This window comes from Diabrotica virgifera, chromosome 6 (genome assembly GCF_917563875.1).
Source record: "Diabrotica virgifera virgifera chromosome 6, PGI_DIABVI_V3a".
Taxonomy (NCBI): domain Eukaryota; kingdom Metazoa; phylum Arthropoda; class Insecta; order Coleoptera; family Chrysomelidae; genus Diabrotica; species Diabrotica virgifera.
This window is the reverse complement of record NC_065448.1, coordinates 207,071,143-207,089,716: the sequence shown is the minus strand read 5'-3', so window position 1 is coordinate 207,089,716 and position 18,574 is coordinate 207,071,143. Positions and strand designations below refer to the sequence as shown.

Sequence of the window (18,574 nt, the reverse complement as noted above, 5' to 3'; positions counted from 1 at the left end):
TTGATCTCTTTATTACAGTTGATATTAAACATTTTCAGCAGTTTCAACGTGAGGGTACCGGAGTGGAAAGGAGTTATAAAACATCAAATATTTGTTACTTTCGGGTATTTGACATGAATAATATTTGGACATGATACTGCGGAATTACCGCTTTCAAGAAGTTCTGTAGAAAGGAAACGAGAAGCAGCAAAACAGAATTTTTCAACAGAGATTAAATCAAACTTAGACATCAAAGAACCCATTGTTGTTCATTTTGACAGCAAAATCCTGCCCGATAATTTAGGTTCACATAAGGTAGATAGACTGCCAGTGCTAGTTTCCTATGCTAGTGGAAATGATAAACTTTTGGTGGTGCCAAAACTGGCTAGTGGAACAGGTTTGAACACTGGAGATGCAGTACATAAAACTCTTAAAACATGGGATCTCGATGATAAAGTCATTGGTATGGGCTTTGACACAACAGCCGTCAATACTGGTCTTAAGAGTGGTGCATGCACTTTCCTTGAAAATAAGCTGAATAAAGAACTTCTATAGTTGCCGTGTCGCCATCACATAATGGAAATCATTTTGAGCAAAGTATTTGCATTGTGTTTGGAACCTTCAAGCTCTCCTGAAATTCCCATATTTAAAAGGCTGAAGTAATCATGGAATGCAGTTGATCGATCCGATTACACACCATTAATTTTTCCCCCTGGACAAGCTGAGTTAAAAAACAGTGCCATCGAGTCCTTGCTACATCATCTTATTAAGAAAGACCAGCCTCGAGATGACTACCTAGAACTTATTGAACTGACGCTGTTGGTATTGGGACAACCAATAGAAAAAATTCACTGGAGAGCACCTGGGCCTATACACCACGCTCGGTGGATGGCTAAGCTTATTTATGTATATAAGTTGTACCTTTTCCTATGTGAAGGAGTTTACCATCTCACAAACAAGGAGAAAGAAAACTTGGACAGATTTATCCGTTTCGGTGCACTTTTGTATGTGAAAAACTGGGTTGAGGCTCCAATTAGCGCCAATGCAGCTTCCAACGACCTAACTTTTTGGAAATAGGCTGGGAAATACAGCGTCATTGATGAAGATATAGCTAAAACTATCAAAAAAGCCTTGCAGCCACATTTGTGGTACCTATCTGACGAAATGATCGGGTTATCACTTTTTTCCAATAAAGTGAGCCTTGAAAACAAAGTGAGCATAATGAATAAGATGTCTGTCCCGGCACCGCCAAGGATGATTAGAGGAAATGCTGATTTCCTAAGTGATAAATGTGAATTGGCAGATTTTGGTAATAGTAGAACAATGTTGTTGTTTACCAAGCTAAACATTATGCAAAGCTTTTTAAACAAGCACCCAAGTGAATGGGAACAGGACCCACAGTTTAAAGAGGAAAAAATACAGTAAATAAAATCAAAGTGGTCAAGGACATTGCAGAACGAGGTGTAAAAGTATTTCAAGATTTTAACAAACTCATAACAAATGATGAGGATGAAAAACAGCTGTTACTGCAGATTGTAGAGGCTAATCGAAAACAAGTCCCGACTGAGCCAACGAAGAAGGCTGTTCTAGAAAGCCTACAGAAACCATCCATTTCCAAAGACAAAATTTAAAGAGTTCATTTTTATTATGGTCTTGACTATAAAATGTACTTATTTTAAAGATGGGTTCCAATGTAAAATAAACAAATAAATTAAGTTTTTGTATCCTATCATGTGTTGTAATTTTTTCAAAAATCGATAAAAATATTCCCGTTTTCATTATTTAAACAGTATTGAGCACTGCCTTCCAAGTGACTTACGGCTTTCATATTTTGGCTCCTTACTTCTTTTATCAATTAGAAAAGAATTGGGGGGTCCCTTGGCTTTTACATTCAACTTGAGTTTTTCACATAAGATCTTGAACCACCCTAATACACAACCACTTGAGCATTGTCTTTCTCCATTCTAACAAGACATCACCAGTTTCACAGCACGCATCTTCCTTCAGGATCCTTTCCAAATTCAAAAATATACTTTGTTTTGACCTGCGTAACATGTCTGTTTGCCGTATAACCCTACCAGCAAACGAATCAGCGTAAGTTGGACGAATTAATATGATAACAACTAAGTGGCAACGCACCCCTTGTAACGGCATGTAAGTAGGTTTGAATAATATTACTATCTATTTGTTATTACTATTTTGAGTTTGGATGCGTATTTAAGTTTGCTTAATGGTTTAATTTGTTTTTAATTGTTAATAATTTAAATTTCAACACATACTCACAAACTACATGCACCCATTTGCTCATATATACTTATGAGCATTTGAACTCATAGGTGTGCATTTGTAGGTATCAATATTCTGAAATGTCAACAGTTGAAAACCTTTATTGCAAAAAAATTTTTTCAAATTTGGCTTTCTGTTAACACTTGTGCAACCAGATAATGTTCTAACTCTGGTTTTCTTTATTGTAGCATTTAACTACTTGTAACGCCGACCTGAAGATGATCTGTATAATGTAGAGATCGAAACCGGTCGTCAAAGTATAATTAAATGATTGTGAGTAAGTCTGTGTTTCATTACTACATTTATATTTATTGTGTATAAAAATAAAGTTTATAACTGTACAATTGTGTCTTTACTTTCATTGAGGAACAATACACTAAAAATATAATTGTAAAAATCTGGATAATAATCACAAGCTCGTTTACAATCAGGAGTAAAATTTATTTCTAAAAGTTTGGGCTAATATTCAAGCATAATATCAGCAGCATCTGTATCTGTAGAGTAGGGAGTGTGAGTCAAGTCCCACAGCACTTAGGCCACAATTGACCCACTGTACATCCTCCCAGGGGGTTGTCGTCCTTAGTTCATTATCCATCCTGCCATTTGCAGGAAGGTGGACAAATCACCTGGTGACATCTCCCCTATATCGGCAGGTGTAGGCCAAGGCTCGCCGAACGCATACTCTCGTATTGACGATAACTCCGGACATTCACATAGGACATGCTCGACAGTTACGTCATCTCGTTCACACCTCCTGCATAGAGATGTGTCTACTAGCCCCAGTGTGTAGAGGTGTTTTCTTAGTTGACAATGGCCAGTTAAAAAACCAACGGTCAAGCGTAGGTTTTTCCTGGTCATTCTCAAGTACTTTTCTGATGCTGACTTCCCAAGGTTCCTTAGTGTTACCTTGGCAAGTCTACATCCTGGCCCTTCTTCCCATCTTCTTACGGTTTGCGTGTGGGAGTGACATTTGACAGTTTCCGCGATTGTTGTAGTCGACAAGCCAAAAAGATCACAAGGTCCTAAGAGTCTTAGGCCTGCTGCCCTTCTAGCTAGCTGGTCAGCAATGCGGTTGCCTTTATTTCTGTTGTGTCCTTTAACCCACCTCAGGATGATGTTGTTACCATCCGAAGCTTGGGCTAGTGATTCATGACACTCCATTACTAGCCCTGATATGACGCGTGGTTTGTTCAGGGTTAGTAGCGCTTGTCTGCTGTCTGTGCAGATTATTACAGTTTTGCCGGCTATACCTTTCCCGATTATCTCTTTTGCGGCTATGGAGATACCAGCCAGTTCAGTCTGAACTACGCTGGCATTTTTGCCCATGCCCCATTTTATACTAAGGTTCAATGATCTGGAGTATATTCCACATCCTGAGCCTTCTTTCGTTTTGGAGCCATCGGTGTAGATGCAATATGCATTTGCCACGTTTGACTCCCTATGTTGTCTTGTTTCGATTTTGTAGGGTTTGTCGAAGACAAACGTAGGTTTAATTGAGTCATCGCATCCATGGCGCGCATGCAGCTGGGGCAGTGCCTCCAGCTCACCCCGCCAGAAACGACATCTCAATTGTCCCATTCCTACATCAAGGTTTGCACCCGCTGAGCGTAACCTCATCATCGTCATCAGCGCCACCTCTCTGACATATATGTCTAAAGGGGTAATGCCAATGAGCAACTCCATTGCAGCAGTTGGTGTTGTTTTCATGGCACCTGTTATATTTAAGCAAGCCATCCGTTGAATATGGTTTAGTTTGTTGATCGCTGTTGCCTGTAGCACTTTTGGTACCCAAGCAATGGCTCCGTAAGTTAGCATTGGCCTAATGACAGTAGTGTAGATCCAGGCGACCACCCTGGGCGAATGGCCGTAAGTGCGTCCGACCGTTCGTCGACACTGTTCATAGGCAATATATGCTCTTTTAGCTCTACTATCTAAGTGAGAGTTCCATGTTAACTTCCTGTCAAGGGTAATACCAGGGTATTTCACCTCTTCAGAGAAATTCAGACTGCAGTTTAGAATCCTAGGGGGTATTAAGCCCGTGATCCTTCTTTTTCTGGTGAAGAGGACCATCTCTGTCTTTTTTGGATTTATAGACAGTGAGTGTTCCTTACACCATGTTTCTATTAGTCTGAGAGCAACTTGTAATCTCTCGCATAGTGTGTTCTCAAACTTACCGCTTTGCAAGACGGTTATATCGTCTGCATAGGCTATTGTGTAGAAACCGTTCTTGCTGAGTTGGTAAACCAGGGTATCCAACACTATGTTCCAGAGGAGTGGTGATAGCACCCCCCCTTGTGGACATCTCCTCGTAACCATCCCTCTAACCAAAACGTCTTCTACATTTATGCTTATTGCTCTATTTGACAGCATACTGAATATCCATTCGCTCACGGCTAGGGGGACATTCCTGACATTGAGCTGTTGGGTGATGGTTGGGAAAGTTGTTTTATCAAACGCTCCCTCAATGTCTATGAATATACCTAGGGTGGATTCTTTATTATCCAGCGATCTTTCAATTCTTCCCACTACTTGATGAAGTGCAGAATCGGTAGATCTTCCCGAAGTATATGCATGTTGATTTGGGTGAAGTGGATTATGAACCAGAACTTCATCTCTTATGTACCTCTCGCATAGCCTTTCCATCGTTTTCAAGAGAAAAGATGTCAGGCTAATTGGTCGGAAAGCCTTCAGTAGGGTGTAATCCATCCTACATGGTTTTGGTATGAAGACCACACGTACCTCTCTCCACTCTCTAGGAATATATCTCAGAGCCAAGGAGGCTCTGAACATTCCCACAAGGTGCGGCAAAAGAATATCCAGTCCCCACCGTAGTAGGGCTGGATATATGCCGTCAGGCCGTGGTGACTTAAAAGGGGCGAAGCACGATATGGTCCATCTTATCTTTTCCTCACTAATTAATGTTCTGGCAAGATGCCAGTCATTTGGTGTGGGTATGATTATTTCTTCCGTCCAGTTTGGTGCTTTTGAAATGCTAAAACCGGGGAAGTGTGTTTTCATCAGGACCTCAGCACTTTTGCAAAGGTTGGAAGTTTTGCTTCCATCTTCCTTTGTTAGTATGCTGATATGCCGATGTGGATCTTTTGAGAGCGCTTTTTGTAGCCTGGAAGCTTGCGGAAAATCTTCGATTTCCTCACAGTAGGCTCTCCAAGCAGCTCTTTGTTTTTGTCTACAGACTTTCTTAAACTCTCTGAGGTTTGATTGATAAATATCCCAATCCTCTTTGAGTTTGGTGCGTTTTGCTTTATTAAAAGAAGTTCTTGCTGTCTTCCTAAGGTGTTCCAGTTCAGTGCACCACCAAGAGTTGGTTTTGCGACTTTCCTGGACCATCCTTATCGGACAGGATTTTTTATAAGCGTAGCTTATTTTACTTTGGATAGATACCGTGTACCTTTCCAATTCTGTATTAGTTCCTGGAGTTAAAGCCTTTTCATTCCGCAGAGCATCTTCTAAGAGGCGGTTGTAGAGTTCTACATCCGTCCTCCTAGGGTCGCGAGATTTGATAAGGCTTTTTTCCAGACTAATAATATAGGTCAACCAGCGGTGATCAGACATAGAGATGTCCTCCGAGACCTGCCAGTTCTGAATTTTATTAGATATTTCTGCTGTTGCTAGCGTGATATCTATAACAGTTTGGCTACGAACATTAATAAATGTAGGTTCCGTGCCTCTATTTAAGATATACAAATCTTCACTAATAATATAGTCATAAAGAGACTTACCTCGAGAGTTGTTATCTTTGCTGCCCCAGCCTAGATGGTGAGAATTCGAATCGCAGCCGATAATAAGTTCTACCTTCTGGCTGAGACAATGGTCTACCAGATCTTCCATCTCCTTTGTTGGTGGTAGGGGCTGCATCTGAGGGTAGGTAGACCGATGCTAGTATCAACTCTCTGCTTTTGCCTTTTCCCCATGGGCATTTTACTTTAACAGCAGTTACGTCTGAAGTACAAAACTGCACCAGGGGGGAGGCTTTAATTTTCCTGGGAACATATATTGCTGTTCTCGGTTGTTGGTTGCTTGGTAAGCTGAAGATTTGACCATTTAGACTGCCAAAACCAGTTATTTTAGTCTTAATTATCCAAGGTTCTTGGATAATATCAGCAGCATATAAAGCTCTGGATTGTGGACTATGGGCTAGACCACATGGAGGATCTACCGTTGTGGCACACTCCAACAACTCCTTTAACATTTTGAAGATGGAGTTTTCTACCTTTTCCCAGTCATAATCTGGATATTGATGGTTTATTATAAAATCTATGCATTTCATATGCTTTAGATTTGCGTTTTCTGTATAGTTCATAACAGTGAAGTGTTTTTCATAATCTTCAAAGCTATTCAGTTCAAACGTTTTATTAGCAAATCCCAAGAAAAAGTTTTTATATAGGTACATGAGCTTTAGCGGCTTAGCACTTTCTAATAAAGAGACATATCTAATGTCAAATTTAACCTTCCCATTGCAATCGGGTCTGTAAAATAATACTGGGTTGGTTATATACTTTTAAGCAATTTTAGTTCCTGTATGGGACACTTAAATTATAGTGTTAATTATTCGTTATATGCATATCTAATTCTCCAGCCAAATTGAAAAGTTTAACGATCCAGTAGTTATCCTTACCATCTTGTCTTTTCTGAAAGATACTAACAAAATTTGGAAGTTTTGTCAGTAGGTTATGAGGTAGGAACCCAGTTCAGACCAGTTTTTCTTCTGCAAATAATACATAATAGACTGTCAAAACATACTCAAATGGAAATTGGTTCACAAATTTTTCTGGAGTTTCACTTTCCAAACACCTTGCCCTAAAGAATGAGTTATTACAACAAGCCATATAATCTCTGTTCATTCCTTAACATGGCCAAGATATTCTAATTTGCGCTCTTTGGTGTAGGACTTCAACATTAGTCACATGATCCACCTATGAAACTCTTAAAAATTCTGTAACAGCATATCTCAAATGCCTTGAGTTTTCTTAAATAAATACGTTTGGTTAATATTTCACACTTAATGATTACGACGTATTTTTTTGTATTGAGATTAAGTCCTTATTCTGTACTTATATCCAATAGAGCAGCTTGTTTAATAGTACATAATATTACTAATAGTAAAAAATCAATGAGTAACAAGTTCATTTACTTCTTGACATCCAAACACATGATATGAAATAATCTGCATTTTGTTTGAGTCTATAAAATAACAGTTCTATAATATACTCCAGGCTGTGGGTGAAAAAATGTGATATAATTCAGGAATTTTTGAAACCTACCAGGTGTTGTCAAGGACGATGGCAGAAATAACTTCGACTAAAATGTAACCAAAAATTTTTGTGCGGTTTTTGATTTATGACGTTTTTCATTTGTTAAATTTGCAATTTTTAATTTTGCCCATTAGGATATTCATTTTAGAGGAAAACTTTTAAATAGAAAATTGTAGTAAATTAAAAAACCTACAATTTGAGCTATGTCAAGTTTAATTTCGTTAATACATTATTGCAAAACAGCCTGCGAAAGGTATAAAATAACCGTTTTTTGCAATTCCATTATTTATTGTAAAAATAACTTTTATGTATTTTTTAAGGCTTTAAAATAAGGATCTTTCAAAACCAAACGAAAAAAAATTGTATGGCTCGATTGGTGAACTTGTTGCTTAGATATTATAATTTGTTTATCCAAAGGAGTCAAATGTCGAAGGCTATAACTTAAAAAAAATCGTAGAGAGTTAATCCACGATCCACTCTCCTTCTAAAGACTTCTACGACCAACTGAAGCCGAGATAATTGTTTTAGACAATAATAGAATAAGAAATTATTTCACAGTCATTGACTAAAAATAGACTTATATTATCTTAAAATAAAAATTATTTTAACCGAAAATTACATTTAATTATTAAAAATGATTTTTAAAGTGTAGTGGAGATTTATTTTTGTGATTTATTGTGTCGATTGCCCTTAGCAACGGTTAGCAACTTATAATACATTTGAATCACGGTTTTTGCTTTAAATTTTACAGCACCGCTTGGATTGACATGAAGTTGGGCAAACACATAGATAACATGTCAAAGACTAGAAGTGATATTGGGCCTCTGTGTGCTTTTTCCCTGGGGGTAAGTTTCACCCCTTATACGGGGTGAAAAAATATATGTTCAAGATAAGTTCGGAAATGGATAAAACGACTTATTCTAAGTACCTTTTGTTATATACCATTTTTTCACCAAGTTAATACTTTTCGAGTTATTTTCGAGTAAATACCTTCATTTTTCAACAAAAAAAAACACGTTTTTAGGCGGGCTTTGACAAATAACTCAAAAAGTATTTTATTGAAAAAAACAGTTTTATCAAAAATAAAGCAAATTAAAAATTGAAAAAAAATATGTATCTGTGCATGAACTCTCTAGACCCAGTAAAACAAAGTTGTAGCTAATGAAAAATAGGTTCATATCCGTCAAATTTCAAAGTGAATTATTTCAACTTAAAATAACCAAAAAATCATGCACTTTGTGGAGAAAAATCATTACAACTTTTTTAAAATGTTTAAAAAAATATGTATGTATATCTGTTTTTTAAAAATGTTTATAGCATCAAAAGTAAGCAAGTTACTCTGAAAATAAAGTTGATCTCTTTTTTTTTTGGTAAAAAAAACTCGGGAAAGTCATCCTCTAATTACCATCTTAAATCAAATTAATCACCGCTTCACAAGTTACTGTGCTCATGTATTATTTATATGATCTGTAAGCATCATCGGTTCAAAGGGCTTATTTAAAAAAAATTGGTTTTAAAGTAAATCTGTTTTAATTTTTAATTTAAAAAAAATCTTTTTTTTTTCAAACCAAAAATTTCTTAGTGTGACCTTTAATTTCTTAGTGTGAATTTTTAATTTAAAAAAAATCTTTTTTTTTTCAAACTAAAAATTTCTTAGTGTGACCAAAAATCACAAAGAGTAAAAAAATGTAGTTTTTGGTTTTCTGAATATTTTGGATTTTTTTTTAAGGTAAAAGTTGGTTAAGACATGGCTGTTCTAAATTTGCATACACTCGTGATTATTGACTAGTTTAAGTCCTTTTAACTACAGCCCCTTCAAAAATATAAGCACTTTGAACCGATGAAACTTACAGACATAAACGACACATACACGGGTAAAAACAACATTGAAGTAAAATGGATTAATTTCATTTTTGATGCTAATTAGGGAGAGACTTTCCCGAGTTTTTCTGAGAAAAAAAAGAGACTAACTTTATTTTCCGCGTAACTTGCTTACTTTTGATGCTATAAACTTTTTTAAAAAACAGATATACATATTTTTTTAAACAATATAAAAAAGTTGTAATGATTTTTCTCCAAAAAGTGCATGGTTTTTTGGTTATTTCACGTTGAAATAATTCACTTTGAAATTTGACGGATATGAACATATTTTTTATTAGCTAGAGCTTTGTTTCTACTGGGTCTAGAGAGTTCATGCATACATCATTTTTTTCAATTTTTAATTTGCTAAATTTTTGATAAAAATGTTTTTTCGATAAAATACTTACTTTTTGAGTTATTTGTCAAAAACCGCCTAAAAACGTGTTTTTTTTTTGTTGAAAAATGTCTATTTACTCGAAAAGTATTAACTTGGTGAAAAATTATATAGAACAAAAGGTGCTTAGAATTAGACGTTTTATCCATTTCCCAACTTATTTTGAACATATATTTTTTCACCCCTTATAAGGGGTGAAACTCACTCCCGGGACAAAAGCACAAAGAGGCCCAATATCATTTTTATTCTTTGACATGTTATCTATGTTTGCCAAATTTCATATCAATCCAAGCGGTGCTTTAAAATTTAAAGCAAAAACCGTGATTCAATGTGTATTATAAGTTGCTAACCGTTGCTAAGGGCAACCCACACAATAAATCACATTCGTAACGAAAAACAAATCTCCACTACACTTTAAAAATCATTTTTAATAATTAAATGTAATTTTCGATTAAAATAATTTTTATTTTAAGATGACTGTGAAATAATTTCTTAATTTTTATAAATAAAATCACTACGATTTAAGAAAACAAAAACAATTATCTCGGCTTTAGTTGGTCGTAGAAAATTTTTATTTTGTTTTGAATCTTTACTTTGTCTTCAGCAATATAACCTGCAAGTTAGAAACTCAGGATGTACAGGGGCGGCTTCAGTTCTAAATGTTTATAACGAAATTTGCCCCCTTATTTTCAAACCCGAAATAAGAGGTTGAAAAATCTTATACGCATTTATTTACATCAGAATATGAAAATATAAGTCTTTAGAAGGAGAGTGGATCGTGGATTAACTTTCTACGATTTTTTTTTTAAGTTATAGCCTTCGACATTTCAGGTCTTGGGATAAACAAATTATAATATCTAAGCAACAAGTTCTCCAATCGGGCCCTACATTTTTTTAGGTTTGGTTTTGAAAGATCTTCATTTTAAAGCCTTAAAAAAATACATAAAAGTTATTTTTACAATAAATAATGCAATTGCAAAAACGGCCATTTTATACCTTTCGCAGGCTGTTTTGCAATAATGTATTAACGAAATTAAACTTGACATAGCTCAAATTGTAGGTTTTTTAATTTACTACAATTTTCTATTTAAAAGTTTTTCTCTAAAATGAATATTCTAAAATTAAAAATCTTCAAAAATTGTAAATTTAACAAATGAAAAACGTCATAAATAAAAAACCCCACAAAATTTTTGGTTATATTTTAGTTGAAGTTATTCCTACCATCATCCTTTACAACACCTGGTAGGTTTCAAAAATTCCTGAATTATATCCTGAAATTGACCTATTTTTCACTCACACTTGGACTAATATATATTTGATGTAACCTTATAATTATTATTATATAATTTTTTATATTTCCTTTTAATATGTATATATGTCATAAAAAAGCCTATTTATCAAATTATATTTATTGTGTATAAAAATAAAACTTATAATTGTACAATTGTGTCTTTACTTTCATTAAGGAACAATACACTAAAAATGTCATTGTAAAAATCTGGATAATAATCACAAGCTCGTTTACAATCAGGAGTAAAATTTATTTCTAAAAGTTTAGGCTGAATTTCTTTATCTTCAGTCCATTCAAGCATAATATCAGCAGCATATAAAGCTCTGGATTGTGGACTATGGGCTAGACCACATGGAGGATCTACCATTGTGGCACACTCCAACAACTCCTTTAACATTTTGAAGATGGAGTTTTCTACCTTTTCCCAGTTATAATCTGGATATTGATGCATCCAGTTTATTATAAAATCTATGCATTTCATATGCTTTAGATTTGCGTTTTCTGTGTAGTTCATAACAGTGAAGTGTTTTTCATAATCTTCAAAGTTATTCAGTTCAAACGTTTTATTAGCAAATCTCAAGAAAAAGTTTTTATATACATGAGCTTTAAGCGGCTTAACACTTTCTAATAAAAAGACATATCTAATGTCAAATTTAACCTTCCCATTGCAATCAGGTCTGTAAAATAATACTGGGTTAGTTATATACTTTTGAGCAATTTTAGGACCTGTATGGGAAACTTTTAAAATATATTCTAGATTATCCGTTATATGCATGTCTAATCCTCTAGCTAAATTGAATGGTTTAACTATCCAGTAATTATCTTTACCATCTTGTTGTCTTTTTTGAAAGTAACTAACAAAATTTGGAAGTTCAGTCATTAGGTTATATGAGGTAGGAACCCAGTTTAGACCAGTTTTTCTTCTGCAAATAATACACAAAAGATCCTTTACTGTCAAAACATACTCAAATGGAAATTGGTTTACAAACTTTCCTGGAGTTTCACTAAGCGTTTGAAAATCTTTGAAATGCTGAGTATACCACAAAATATCTGCTTCCTCTTCATTCTCAGCTATACTGAATTTTGGATCAGTTACATACATGTTGACTAAGCTATACTGAGAAAATACTTTCAATACATTTCCGTGCTGAGTATTATTCTCCAATTTCGACAAATCTGGTAAACTTTCCTTTATATGACCACTAAGAAAATATTCCTCAGATGGGGTGATTGGGTTTACATCATCGTCAAATAATTTTGGAACCCAAGGTACTAAGAAGGCGTCTCTTCTCCCTTTATCTGTAATTCCTTCTCCGAAGTCTCTGCAAATTATATCTTCCTTCTGTATATCTTTAATTGGAAATAGAATTGAGTAAGTAATTTGATCATTTACATACACAAAAGGTACTATCCTGCAGTTGGGGTCATCACTATGTATTACAGCAATACCTACTTCATCCATTATGTACCAGATTGGCAACCGATCTTCCACATTTTCATTATTGCTTATACAATAGTAATTATTAATTTTCCACATATGTTCAAACAATGAATCGGCTATTTCATATTTATCTTGAGTTATGTCTATGTCGAAAACGTTGCATAGTCTTTCTCGAAGGGCATCATGAGCCACAAGCTGCTTTTTCGCATCTTGAACTTTGTAAGTCCAGGCATGGTCTATAAGGTAGATATGATCAGGATCTGATAGTTTTATATCTTTAGAAGCTTGAAGAAGTAATCTTGATCGTATCACATCATCTTCGTCATCGTCTCGTTCAATTTTTAGTAAATCAAAGGTACTGGAAGCATCAAATGTCTGTTTTACCAACTTTTTATATAAGCTTTTCCACAAATGTTCCGGCACGCCTGATCTCATTAATTGGTCTTTATGGAAATTAAGAAAAGCCGTGATCTCAGAATCATGGCCCATGTTGAACAATTACTATATATTTAAATAATTATTTATATTTTAATGATGAACTGAAAAAGTAGGGTTATAAAGAGTTTTTCTTCTTCTCTTCATTTGAATGGCCTTAGCTGCCGAAAACATGTGTGTGTCAGGTCGTGTTAGTGTCAGTTTTCTTCTGTTTTTGAAGAAATATGTGATGGGATGGCCCGAATTGTGATTGTGGATAGTTAAAATCAAGTTTTTTAGTCGATAGAGAAATAATTTTTGTGATCCATTCTTCAGGAGGAAACTACAAAAGGACAAATTAATGTGAAAAGGTTAATATTGGTGAGTGTGAATTTGAAAAGGTAGAGTAGAACACTTTAAATATCATGGTTTCTCAGTTGTTAATGGAATTAATGAAGAAGCATAGTGTGGTATTAGGTCTGTTCGTACAGGAATCAGGGGGTGCATTCAGCAGACACAATCGCTAACTAATCGATTAGTGATTTTCTGCTGAATGCCACATAAATTATGACATTTAGCATGTAAATCACAAATCGATTACTAATCGATTAGTTAGCGATTGCGTCTGCTGAATGCACCCACTGACTATCAGCAACTGCACGACGCATGCGTGTTTCAATTGTGCGAACGCTAATATTGAAACACGCATGCGTCGTGCAGTTGTTGATAGTCAGTGATAGTTTCTGATTCCTGTACGAACAGACCTATTATAATATCACCCTGTACAAAAGATGTGTTATTCAAAGAAAAACATATATCATTCATCGTTCGCCCTTGACCAAGGCCGAGCGTGAGGTTGCGAGAGTTCATCATGTATATAAGTGACCCGTGTGGAGCTGGCCCCCCCCCCACTTGCAAAAATTAAAAAACAAATAGCCCTGATTTATGAGCTATTTATGAGCTCTCATATTCCGCAAACTAAAAATTTTGAGCTCGTTCCACTGAGCAGGAATTTAATACCCTAGTGGGGGGGGGGCTGAGTCAGCCCCCCCCCCCACTACTTAAAAATGGGAATATTGAATCGGTTTTTGCAGCAGAATTACGAGCTATTTATGAGCTCTTGAAATTATATAATTTCGATTTTTGAGCTCATCCCCTTCACCCCCAAACAACCCTTTAATTGATTTAACTTAAGAGAAAGATGCTGAGAAAACTTAAAATATATCGTATTGCGGGTATAATTCATATAGCTTATATACTCTAAGAATAAACTATTAAATCAAGAGCATTTCGATTATTGAGCTACAACCCCTTCGCAAGAAAACCACCCTATCTTCCCGGCTTAAGAGAAAGTTGTACTTAAAATGCATTAAACTAATTATTTGGCGACTACATATCATTTAATAATTTATAAGCTTCCAAATTATGCGCATTTAGATCAGTAGATTGCAATTTATTTTGTATAGTGCAGTCACTGAAGGTAAAAATCAACGATTACCTTCAATTTCGGTGAACCTTCATCGATTTTCACGAAAATTGGTCAGTAGTTAGAGGATACGTCAAGAAACAAAGGTGACATGGTACCACCTTGCGCCTTTACCCTGAGGGTGGATACCGCCCCTTCTCGGGGGTGAAAATTATTTTATAAAAAATAAATGCACAAATCAATAAAAGAACAAATTAAAAGCAAAATTTATTATATAAAGTTAATAAAATAAGTCAATACTTTTTAAGTTATTAAAGATCAAAGATTTTAATTATTTGTGAAAAAAATGCATGTTTTGAAAAGGTTTTTTTGTAAATCACTGAAAAACTTTAAGTTTTTACAAAAAAGTTAATAGTAGTTTAATTCGTATAGCTTATATTCTAAGAATAAACTCTTAAATCACGCGTCTTTCGATTATAGAGCTACAACCCATTCGCAAGAAAACGACCCCATATTCCCGGCTTAAGAGAGAGTTGTTCTTAAAATAATTTAAATTAATTATTTGGCGACTACATATCGTTTAATAATTTATGAGCTTGCAAAATATACGCATCTCAATTATTGAGTTGCCATTTTCTTTCTATAGTGCAGTCACTGAAGGTAAAAATCAACTATAGTATTTTTACTACAAAAACGTTATTACGTAGGTCAAAATTTTTGACGTAAGAGAACTGTCAAAACATTAGAATGTGACTTTTCATTATTGCCGTGTTTATAATAAACATAGCAATAATGAAAAGTCACATTCTAATGTTTTGACAGTTCTCTTACGTCAAAAATTTTGACCTACGTAATAACGTTTTTGTAGTAAAAATACTATAGTACCTTCGATTTCGGTAAATCTCCATTCATTTTCACGAAAATTGGTGAGCGGATTTTGATAATATCAACTTTTTCTGCATCTTATTTTTCATAGGTATTTCTAAGTACTTTGACAAGTATTTAGTACCTAAGTGTTATAAAATGCATCTCTTTCCCGTTATTTAAGCTTGAACCCTTAGATTTTAACAGTCGCGGAAAAAAATATACATTTAATTACCAATAACTTACTTTAAATTAACATTAAAGGGTTTTTCAAGTAAGCAATTTATTATATTTTTTATTAGCTTCAATTTTAGTGATGAAAACTTTTTTGTAAAAACTTACAGTTTTTGAGTCATTTATGAAAAATCGCTCTAAAGCATGCATTTTCTTTCCAAAAATTAAAATATTTGATCTTTAATAACTCAAAAAGTATTGATTTATTTTAATCACATTATATAACAAATTTTGCTTACAATTTGTCCCTCTCTCAATTTGTGGGGTTATTTTTAATAAAGTAATTTTCACTCCCGAGAAGGGGTGACATATACCCCAGGCTAAAACCCCAAGTTGTTATTGTCAATTCGTGAAAATAAATGGAGATTTACCGAAATCGAAGGTACTAGTTGATTTTTACCTTCAGTGACTGCACTATAGAAAGAAAATGGCAACTCAATAATTGAGATGCGTATATTTTGCAAGCTCATAAATTATTAAACGATATGTAGTCGCCAAATAATTAATTTAAATTATTTTAAGAACAACTCTCTCTTAAGCCGGGAATATGGGGTCGTTTTCTTGCGAAGGGGTTGTAGCTCTATAATCGAAAGACGCGTGATTTAAGAGTTTATTCTTAGAATATAAGCTATACGAATTAAACTACTATTAACTTTTTTGTAAAAACTTAAAGTTTTTCAGTGATTTACAAAAAACCTTTTCAAAACATGCATTTTTTTCACAAATAATTAAAATCTTTGATCTTTAATAACTTAAAAAGTATTGACTTATTTTATTAACTTTATATAATAAATTTTGCTTTTAATTTTTTCTTTTATTGATTTGTGCATTTATTTTTTATAAAATAATTTTCACCCCCCGAGAAGGGGCGGTATCCACCCTCAGGGTAAAGGCGCAAGGTGGTACCATGTCACCTTTGTTTCTTGCCGTATCCTCTAACTACTGACCAATTTTCGTGAAAATCGATGAAGGTTCACCGAAATTGAAGGTAATCGTTGATTTTTACCTTCAGTGACTGCACTATACAAAATAAATTGCAATCTACTGATCTAAATGCGCGTAATTTGGAAGCTTATAAATTATTAAATGATATGTAGTCGCCAAATAATTAGTTTAATGCATTTTAAGTACAACTTTCTCTTAAGCCGGGAAGATAGGGTGGTTTTCTTGCGAAGGGGTTGTAGCTCAATAATCGAAATGCTCTTGATTTAATAGTTTATTCTTAGAGTATATAAGCTATATGAATTATATCCGCAATACGATATATTTTAAGTTTTCTCAGCATCTTTCTCTTAAGTTAAATCAATTAAAGGGTTGTTTGGGGGTGAAGGGGATGAGCTCAAAATCGAAACTATATAATTTCAAGAGCTCATAAATAGCTCGTAATTCTGCCGCAAAAACCGATTCAATATTCCTATTTTTAAGTAGTGGGGGGGGGGGCTGACTCAGCCCCCCCCCACTAGGGTATTAAATTCCTGCTCAGTGGAACGAGCTCAAAATTTTAGTTTGCGGAATATGAGAGCTCATAAATAGCTCATAAATCAGGGCTATTTGTTTTTTAATTTTTTGCAAGTGGGGGGGCCAGCTCAACACGGGTATATAAGTGAACACCCGATGATACGGATCATCGTTATCGTTATAATTATTTATAGTAGTTAGTAATTGAGCAATGTGACGGTAGGTCATTACTGTGATATGTAAACCCATTGTTATGGTTAATCGTAGACGGAGTTAAAAGTAAATAATATAATGTTTTTGAACTAAGAAGAGAGTTTTAATTAATTACGACCTAGAAGGCAGTAACATCACACTATTTATTACATGGCGCTCCTGTAAATTAATTGGGAGAATCTTCTGAAAATGGGCGACAAAAATTGGAAACGGAGACGGCGAAGATGGACCAGGACGAAGATGCAGAGAACCCAGGGAACAAAGACAAAGTGATAAAATGTAAGTAAGAATGTCTATCTTTATTAAAAAATGCTTCCCTCGTTTTTATATTATTATTGAACATTGAATATTTATCTTTGCTGATTGTTGAATAATTTATGAAGTATCGATTTTTTTTATCTATGAATTTTGAAACATGAAGTGATTTTTTGAATTGAATATTTTTATCAAAGTTTATTATATATGTTATTATTGAATTTTTATTGAATTTTGAATCTTTATTGAATTTATTTGAAAAATCTCTATCCGATTTCGATTTTTAGTACGGTTATTTTTGAATATTTTATGGAATATCGAATTTTTTTTCAAAAATTTCTATCGAATTTTGAGATATAAACTTATTTTGAATATTTTTATCTAACTTTTGCATATGCTATTTTTTGAATTTTTATCGAATTTTTGTCGAATATGTATACTATTATTGAATTTTTATTAGCCAGTTGTTTTTATTATTGATATTTATTGATTCTATAGATAGGTACATTTTCATTGATTTTGTGTTAAATTTTGTATGAGATGAACCTGAATTAATAATTTTTGTGCGATAAATGATAGATAAAGGATATATAAATGATTTTTTAATGAATAATGATTAGTGATGACATACGTTGATATAAGAGCTTTAAGATAAACATTGCTATAAGCAAGAGATATACTTTTAACGAACCGACCTGATGCGTCGAGATAAGGAATTTGGAGAAGAACTATATAGATAAGAAGTAGAACTAACAATATTATAAGCTAAATATTATGAGGCAACTTGAGACAATAAGAAACCCACGGCTCTTGTCAAATTAGGAAGGTACTAAGTGATTTATAGAAGCTTGAACGCTTATTAGAGACCCACTCTGTGTTTTGAGAGTACCTATTTTATTCATGATTATTCGTGAATAAACAACGGCCTCAAAGCAAGGGATTGAGGTTGTGATATTTTTAGAGGAATTTGAACCGCATAAAATACCTATTTCGTGTTTTGAGTTAACTATACCACCTTAATGGTGCGTACAGATCAGGGCGAAAATTCGGGTAATATTGGCGGAGAACTAAGACATCCGAGTGAAACCTCTTTTATTAAGGTAAAACGAAGGTATCGGAGCTAGTATATGAAGTGATGATTATGATGTTATATGAAATGATATATGAGATAAATGATATATGATTG

At 34.1% G+C, this 18,574-nt stretch overlaps 1 protein-coding gene across 1 annotated transcript; it reads right to left on the bottom strand.

The window, feature by feature from the left end:
* Positions 1 to 11,185: 11,185 nt before the first annotated feature.
* LOC126887158 (tubulin--tyrosine ligase-like protein 12) lies at positions 11,186 to 13,117 on the bottom strand. The gene has a single exon (XM_050654521.1). The coding sequence runs from the start codon at positions 13,011 to 13,013 to the stop codon at positions 11,223 to 11,225; it is 1,791 nt and encodes a 596-aa protein (XP_050510478.1). The 5' UTR covers positions 13,014 to 13,117; the 3' UTR covers positions 11,186 to 11,222.
* Between the last annotated feature and the right edge of the window lie 5,457 nt (positions 13,118 to 18,574).

What these genes read in the sequence shown, in the direction of transcription:
- LOC126887158 (XM_050654521.1), bottom strand. Translation starts at nt 13,013, where the DNA reads ATGGGCCATGATTCTGAGATCACGGCTTTTCTTAATTTCCATAAAGAC.